The sequence below is a fragment of the Oryza glaberrima genome, chromosome 10 (assembly GCF_000147395.1).
Source record: "Oryza glaberrima chromosome 10, OglaRS2, whole genome shotgun sequence".
Lineage (NCBI taxonomy): Eukaryota > Viridiplantae > Streptophyta > Magnoliopsida > Poales > Poaceae > Oryza > Oryza glaberrima.
The window spans coordinates 13,916,977-13,925,773 of record NC_068335.1 but is presented as its reverse complement, the minus strand read 5'-3'; the positions used below and the strand labels follow the sequence as shown (position 1 = coordinate 13,925,773).

General features: G+C 39.1%; 1 protein-coding gene across 1 annotated transcript; it reads left to right on the top strand.

The window, feature by feature from the left end:
• The first annotated feature begins 4,576 nt into the window (after nt 1-4,576).
• Nucleotides 4,577-8,259, top strand: LOC127753026 (F-box/kelch-repeat protein At1g55270-like). The gene is made up of 2 exons (XM_052278479.1): nt 4,577-4,742; nt 6,390-8,259. The coding sequence occupies exons 1-2, from the start codon at nt 4,665-4,667 to the stop codon at nt 7,638-7,640; spliced, it is 1,329 nt and encodes a 442-aa protein (XP_052134439.1). The 5' UTR covers nt 4,577-4,664; the 3' UTR covers nt 7,641-8,259.
• The last annotated feature ends 538 nt before the right edge of the window (nt 8,260-8,797 follow it).

Below are 8,797 nucleotides of genomic sequence, written 5' to 3'. Positions count from 1 at the left end.
TCTTGTGGTTTGTAGATCAAAGATAATTGTGATGGTAGCATTGATCAACTTTAGCTGCACACATCACTACATGAGATAGTACTAGCAAGTAGCACTATAATAAAGTTGCTACCTAAAGGTAATTGGCCCCCATCGTTTGGCCAAATACTAATAAGTACCGTATGAAGATCCTAGATGGTCGTCACACATGTTCTAAAACTATTGGCTATATTACCATCATTGGCAGTGCAGATTATATGAGGTAGCGATCCAATTGTTAGAAGTCTAACCCAAGCATAATTCATAGAATTTCTTTTATTAATGGCATCATTTTAGGTTGCTTGTTGTTATGGAGATATATAACAAGCCAATCTTAGGAGAAGAAAAAAAATCTATTCTTGCCATTGAGTTTGTCCCAGTTCAACGATTTGCCAAACATTGTCTCTTTCTACAATATACTGGTTGACTTTGTCATTTGCTCTACAATACACCATTGGGTTGGGTCTTTTTTTTCAAAAATATCAAAAATACCCTTGAGACATGCAATATTAACAATCGAATTATCTTATTAGAAGTCTAAAAAATGTGATTTTTTTATGTGGCCTCCTCACACAACATGAAAGTTTGTATTAAGTTTCAAGTTATTTGCATTTCTACTTTTTTATATATAATTTATTTGTTATATGCTATATAAATATTTTTTTATTGTTATTTTTAAGGTAAATCATCTTTCATATACTATATAAGATATTTTTGTTCTATTGTATTTTGTGTAAGCAAATTCTCTCTGTTGTACCATACAAAAATATTTTTGTACAAAGTAAACATAAAAGACTTGAAACTTATATTCAAACTTTCATGTTGTGCAAGGAGGCCACATAAAAAATTGTATTTTTTTTTAAACTTCTAATAAGATAAATCGATAGCTAATTTTATATGTCTCTAAGGGTATTTTGGGTTTCTTGAAAAAAAAAAGTTCTAGCCCAATAATGTATTGTAGAACAATTGATAAATTCACCGGTATATTATAGAAAGAGATAATGCTAGTGGAAAATCGTTGAAATGCGATAAACTCAGTGTCATAGAGTAGATTCTCTTGGAGGAGAATGATGTGGAAGTATGCTAGGCAAATTTAAGAGATAGGTGCATAACTAAGATTTTGTATTCACCATCAAAACACTGATGGTAAAAATTGCGAGTTTGCAACCAACCAAAATGTTAGTGTTACGTATCTGATGAAACCAAAATACAGCTACACATGCAACCAAATTGCAAGCAAATTATTATAAAAATAACCTTGTATTACCTGTACCAAAAATGCGTATGCTGGCGACCAGCGACAGATTCCTATTATCGCTGGAGCATTAAAATTTGAATGATGCACGCAATCATATACCTACAACTTCATGATTACACCCACGCTTTCTCATGAACAAACATATTGAATAAAACTATTTAACTGCTATTTACTTAGTTCGATGACCGGTACGATTTTCTCTATCATCAGGAGCTTTGACAATATTTTATTTGATGTGATCGTGTGAGACGTACAATCGACCCGATTTCGAGGTATTTGTGTGCACTCTTTGCTTGCCATCAACGACAAAATCTTAAGATATGGGTTTGCTCTCTAGGACAATAGTAGGTATACACATATGCACATCCTCACTGAGGCTGCTCATTTCTATGCACCAGAGACTGCATCTTTCAACACATATATGTATCCATGTGGAGCTGAGTGTGGTGCTCATGCGTTGTACCCCCACTTCTTTCCTCTTAGGAATTATACTTGGGATTGTTATACAAATTTTAAATTGCTCAGAATACTTTCTCTTTGGGCCATATTTGGGGTATTGTTGGAGCTTCTCGCCTTCAAAAGCTCCTTAGTGGGACGGCTAACCTAGGAAACTAAGCTCCCTGGGTAGCTTAGTGTGTGTGGGTCTTGGTAGGAGGGCTCGAGCACTCCTACTTTATTTTTTTTCTTTGTGTTGTGTTTTTTGTATTTGTTTTTTCTTCCCCTTAATGAAATGAAATGCAGCTCTCCTGCGTTTTCGAGAGAAAAAAGAATACTTTCTTAAAACAAAATTTCAACTTTGTTATAGTTAATTCATTTGTTTATACCCTCAAATACTATCACAACATTGTAATATCGTATAATCATCATCTATCCATCTGTTCACCCATTCAGCCATTTCAAACGCACCCTAAGAGAAGATTAATGAGTCCTTAAAAAAAGAGAAGATTAATGAAAGTACAACATGCATATCCAAACCAAAATAATGTCTACAATTATGCATCCAACAAAAGATGTTTCTGGGATATAACTGTGTTATGAAAATATTAAATCAAGTTGACGGAAAAGATATGGTTTGTGGAGAATGTAAAATAAAGGCAAAATCTTTAGACATATAAAGTAAATTAATTTAAAAGCAAGTAGAAAAAAAAAACAAACGAAAACCATCTCTTGCAAAGAAGGCAACAGATGTGGACTCGAAGAGTGCACAAACAACCAATAAACAGGCACAAAGAAAAGAACTTCTGTGAAACCATGATTTGACAAGTTGCCCTAAGCTATTTCAGATCACCAAAGTCCACTACTCTTTGTTAATCTTCGCATAGTAATCAATCAGTGATCGATGACCAAAGGCTATGCAAAATGAAGTTTATTTCACAACTTCGTCTCATCCACTGATCCACTAGAGGTACTATAGGTCTATAGCCAAGTTTTTCTATACATTGGACAAAAAATCATGAAGCATCACTGACGAAGTTGCCCAACTTTGACAACTGCATTATCTTTCTTTCCTGGAGAGAATTAATCTACTCTCTTTTTAGCACTTGATGTCTGCTATGATCAGTGAAGTCCTGATTCAGTAGTTTAAAACTATTTTCTTTCTTTTTAGAAAAGTTGTGCCTTTTTCCCCTATGGAGATCCCAGTTTGATCTACTAGTATGAACAGAAGATTCTTCTTATTATCTTTGAAAAGGTCAAATCAACTCAAGGATTGAATACCACTTGCAACTAGAACCTCAAATCCTATATACAGAGTCATTGTTCTCTGTAAAAAAGTATAGGGTAATTAGCACTCACTCCACATTAAGTAATTGTTCACAGGTTTTTTTTTTCTCCCACCATCCACAATGGACTTATGTGCCTTATGTTAGTCAACCAAAAGAGGTATGATCAAGAAAGACAATGGGGGACAATTAGTTTTCTCTATTATTTTAAAGGCACAGTCGTCTTCCTTCCACCTCCTACTACGCACAACACGAGAAACTCCCGTAAAAAATGAACCTTCCCACTCTACTACAATAATTATTCACACGTAAAACTTAACCTACCAAAAAAGCCAGATAGAGAAAAATAAACCCTATAAAACCATTATTCTGTATTCCTCTAGATCCCGTTACAACGCACGGACATAGCACTTGTGAAATTTGAACAGGTTAAATGTGGCTGGTGAAGATGCATCGACCAAAATATACACACAAAATTTAGCCATAGTATACTTCTTTCAACAAAATAGGGCCCTTTGGAGCAAAGGTTTTCTTTTAAAAGAACTTTGTTATAGCTTGAATCACTCGGAAAACATTTTGCTATATGCATGGATGTTTTGAACCGAGAAAAAGAATTCCTATAGGGTGGCTTAACCAGAAGAATTTCAAGGAAAGTAACAAATGGCTAACCTAATGAAAATTTTCGTTTGTGTATTTTTGTCTCCAAATTCTTGCACTTCCACTTGTGAAGCACCACAACATTTCAATCAAAACAATAACTTATGAGTTAGAAAACTTTTAAGGACCAGTTAGGCATTTCACACAATTTCTTTTTTCCCCTCTCCATTCTTGCTTTTCCAGATTTTCCATGTTTCACAATTCACATGGCCCCTCAATCATTTTTTTAAAGATGTGTCATACATGACATCTTACTTTATATTTCTTATTTGGTGCCATTGATCAATACATAATGCTTACAAGCTACTAGGAAAGCTAAACCTATGGTTTAGAACATCAGACAAATCAAATGGAACATGCATGCAAGGTGCATCATTACTTGAATGGACCGTTCTTCTAAGGTGTCCCACTAAAGTTGTGCCAATGCATGCAATAAACTGACCACTTTAATCAATTGTTCATCTCCTTTTGTTGTCAAATTCAAACTTGACCTTTTGAATTTAAGGTGTCCCAACTTTCCTATGCAAAGTTACGAGGGAATTTCCATAATTTCCACCTGCAATTCTCAAAAATAATCTCGTGTTACAGATGCGCCTAAATACGCTTTACACAAAAAAAACAATGGAAAACAAAAGCAATGTGAAAAAACACCACAACCAAGTCAAGGAAAAACCATCAACCAAGTCTTAACCAAATACTCCTACCAAAAAAAGTTTCAAAGCTATCATGCCAGGTCAGACACCCGAATTCAACGTGGCCCCACCAGCCAGCGAGAGGGGTGGGCCCCACCGGCCAGTGAGGGGGAATGGTGACTGGTGTCTGGTGAGTGAGACCAAAGACTCCAACAAGTCTACTACACACAAAAAAAAAAAAAATCAAAATCAAAACAAAATAAAAACCTCTCCATTTTTTTCTCCCCCATTTCGCCTTCCTTCCTCTCCTCGGGGTTTTTGTCCACAAACGAGCGGCTCGCCTGCGCCGCGTGGATTCCCCTCCCCGCTGATCCGGCGATGGATTCGGCGGCGAGAGCCTCGCAGTCGGCGGCGCCGCCGCCGCCCGGCGCCGGGGTCCGCGTCCGCGCCCCGCTGGTGAGAGCCTGACTGTCTCTCCTGTTCTTTTGTTTCTATACTAGTTATTTTTTCTCGCTCATAGGCGCGGTTTTGTGGGGGGTTGGATTTGGGCGTGGTTGCGCGGCGAGGGGTGGAGAGAGGCTTGGGATTCCCGAGCGCGCGCGAGATGCTGGTTTGGGATTTGGTGATGGGAGGTGGGAGGGTTCGGTGGATTCCGCCGTGGTTGGGCGGTGTGGATCTGGTTTTTTTTTTTTGGGGGGGGGGGGGGGGGCGGGGGTGGCTTCTTGGGAGGGTTACCGTGTTGTTGGGATGTGGGGGGAATCGGTGGAAATGAGTCGGAAATCATAGGCAAGCAGTAGATTTGCTGGTGTGGAATTTCATCGCGGTATCAGGTGCTACTCGGGGTTAGGTACTTGTGGTGGTGGTGGTAGTGATCTTAGAGCACTAATCTGTGGCTGGTACAACATGTTAGGATAAGATTCTGCCGGACATCATATATGTTCCTCGCAACCGCATTTCGGTATCCCTGGTTATGCATATGGAAAGTTTGCATGAGCAGATGGGCTTCTGCTATGCTCTAAAAGCTCCCTGTATGTGTGCAATCGATTAGTTAAGTTTCTTCATTTTTTTTTGGGAATGTATTCTGCTCAAGTAATGAGATGAACAAATGATCGGCGAGTATCTGTGAGTCTGGAGAATTTTGTTGTTTCTAACCATAATGTAGTTGTATAGCTTGGGCGTCCATTTTGGCCTTGAATTTGGCCAATTGATAATTTGGGTTGGAAAGTTGCAATTGTTCTGGTCAGGTCTTTAACTGTTACACTAAGCTCGTCCATACCATTTCAAGTGTTCACACAGATATCTGCTAACTTAGGTAGGTAGATTAGTTAGTATCTTTAGCTTTCAACTGGTTTCTGGGCACTGACATCATGAACCCAGCTTCGCATTTCCATTACCATTTCTTGACAAACTTAACATGCTTATTGTGCTTAATTTTTTCTTTTGTGTAATGCTTTGTTTGTCATGAGCTGGTTTGTCCTGACTTGTGATTTTCTTAAGCTTAGTCTGTACCATGGTTTTAATCTTAAACTTCGCAGTTAAGAAAAATCTCAGCTTTTGATGTAAATTATGGAGGCTATCCTGCAACCTTTTTTTACCCATATGTGCTAACAGTTAAATCTTATGATGTCGCTAATCCACATTAGCTTCTGTTTGGGTATTTAAACAGAAATTAGCTTTTGAAAATAAAAAAAATGGTTATAAATCAACAACATCATGTTGCAGTGTTGATCTTTGTAAAACAAGTTCGACAATCTCTCCAGAGTTTTTTAGTGATTAATTTTACTCAGGGCCATGTATCCATATATTTTGATCTATCTGATAACCTAGTGTAACCTGGACTATTAGAGTGGTAGTGTCTATTTTTCTCCATGTCATATCTCGCATAATAAAATAGGGTTGTGGTGGATTTGAAAATTGTTGCTGTTTCAGAGCAAATTTGATCTGCATGATATTTTTGTGGTGGATAAAATTATATGTTGCATGTGTTGGTGGACAAGTAGGCACATTCTGAGTGAATATGAGCTGTGGTTTTCATGCGTTGCAGTTTTTCCCCTTCTAGTACATTGATTGCTAATTTATATGTTGTATGGTTGCATTTTTCAGGTAGAGTCTGTCTCATGCTACTGCAGATTAGATACTGGTCTGAAAACTGTTGTTGATGCTAGAAAGTTTGTTCCTGGAGCAAAGATGTGCATGCAACCTGATGTCAAACCCAACAAGCGCAAATCAAGGGGCTCTCGTAAGGAGAGGAGCCGAACTCAAGCACCACTTTTGCCTGGTCTTCCTGATGACCTTGCTATTGCTTGTCTCATACGGGTTCCTCGAGTGGAACATCCCAATCTTCGGATAGTTTGCAAAAGATGGAACCGTCTCTTATCTGGGAATTACTATTATTCCTTGCGCAAGAGAAACGGGATGGCGGAAGAATGGGTTTATGTCTTTAAAAGGGACCGTGAAGGAAAGATATCCTGGCATGCCTTTGACCCACTGCACCAGCTATGGAAGTCACTTCCACCAGTTCCAGCAGAATATTCAGAAGCATTAGGCTTTGGCTGTGCTGTTCTGAGTGGTTGCTATCTGTACTTATTTGGCGGTAAGGATCCTCTGAGGGGCTCTATGAGGCGTGTTGTATTTTACAATGCTCGGACAAACAAATGGCACCGAGCTCCAGATATGTTACGGAAACGACACTTTTTTGGTTCTTGTGTCATAAACAATTGCTTGTATGTTGCTGGTGGGGAGTGTGAAGGAATACAAAGGACACTCCCATCTGCTGAAGTTTATGATCCAAATAGGAACAGATGGGCCTGCGTTGCTGAAATGAACAATGGGATGGTACCTTTCATTGGAGTTGTATATGATGGCAAGTGGTTCCTGAAAGGGCTTGATTCCCATCGCCAAGTGACGAGTGAAGTCTACCTACCATCATCCAATTTATGGTCAACCATTGATGATGAAATGGTTACCGGCTGGCGGAACCCAAGCATTACCTTCAACGGAAAGCTCTATTCATCTGATTGTCGAGATGGCTGCAAGCTTAGGGTGTATGATCCAAACACAGGAACATGGGCAAAATTCATGGACAGCAAGCACCACCTGGGCAGCTCGCGCGCCTTTGAAGCTGCAGCGTTGGTTACATTAAATGGGAAGCTTTGCATCATCCGCAACAACATGAGCATCACCCTGGTTGACATCTCCGACCCAACGATGAGCATTGAGACTGACAGTGCACGCATGTGGGAGACTGTTGCTCGGAAGGGCCAGCACAGGTCATTCGTGGCAAACCTGTGGTCGACCATCGCAGGAAGGAACCTGAAGAGTCACATTATCCATTGTCAGGTTTTGCAGGTTTGAGGTCAGCCTGTTGTGAATCTGAACATAAGCAGACTAGTAGAAACAATCCCTCCATTGAAAGGTCAATTAGATTCCATACCGAAATTGTGGCAGAAGAAGCTCATTGCCCAAACAGATCTTTGTTCATTAGATTACCAGAAAACACCAATTCAGTATTCTGGAAATTTGAAGCTACTCATAAGGTAGGAGATGGATGCCGAAAACTTTTGTGCAAACTGGAAACTGAGAAGAGAACTTCCTTAATAGTTGCGGTGATAGGGGGGAGAATATGCATCGGTGGATAACATTTCACTAAGTTGGAATGTCCATCTTCAGCCTCTCACTGTCACTGATCACTGTACTTATCTATGTTGTATCATGCCCTCTTGGCATACTGCTTAGTGTGCTTAATGTTGGCTCTATGTTGTAGCGGCAGATTAGACTTGAGAGTAGAGAAGTAATAAGCCTATTGGTTACTGTACTTGAAAAATCCGTATGTCCTGGTATCATGTGCTGTAAATCTTCGTAATTACCCCTCCAACTCTCCAAGCATTTCATTGCACCAATCCTGTTTCTCTATTTAATTTAATGTTTAGATGATTTGAGCTGAAATGAAGATACTATGATTGATTGATTTCTATGTGATTGGATCTGATGTGTACTAGAATTTGTAAATGCAAGGATTTCAAATGGACAACAATTGTAGGCATACACTTCTATATATACAAGCAGCAAGCGAAGAAACTATGTATGTCACTCCACCAATTTGGCATTGGCTTGAAGCTTTACTCCATATTGAGTTTCAAATGTGTCTCCAATGTTCTACTCTTTAGGCCAATTCCTATGTCTGTAAATTTCATAAAATAAACTCTGCATTCAAACTATTGGAAAAAAAAAACAGATTCAACATTCTGCACTTAAATACAAACCAATCATATAAAGTAGGGAAAATTGTAACATTGGGGACTTGATGTTGGTGTAGAAAGGCTCTCACCAGGAGCCTATTTATCTCTGAAGGACTTTGTGTTGGTATTAGGCTTACATATATAGCCCCAAGACACAGGGAATCCGTATGGAAACATAATTCATGACACTACTTGAGAAACTACGATGCCTACCGTTGCTTCGAGCCAACTTCAAGTAGTCAAGTGTAGGGTTGGGAGGCATTTGGAAATCAC

Coding starts and splice junctions, on each gene's coding strand:
- LOC127753026 (XM_052278479.1), top strand. CDS start 4,665: ATGGATTCGGCGGCGAGAGCCTCGCAGTCGGCGGCGCCGCCGCCGCCC. Junction 4,743..6,389: donor TCCGCGTCCGCGCCCCGCTG/GTGAGAGCCTGA, acceptor TGCATTTTTCAG/GTAGAGTCTGTCTCATGCTA.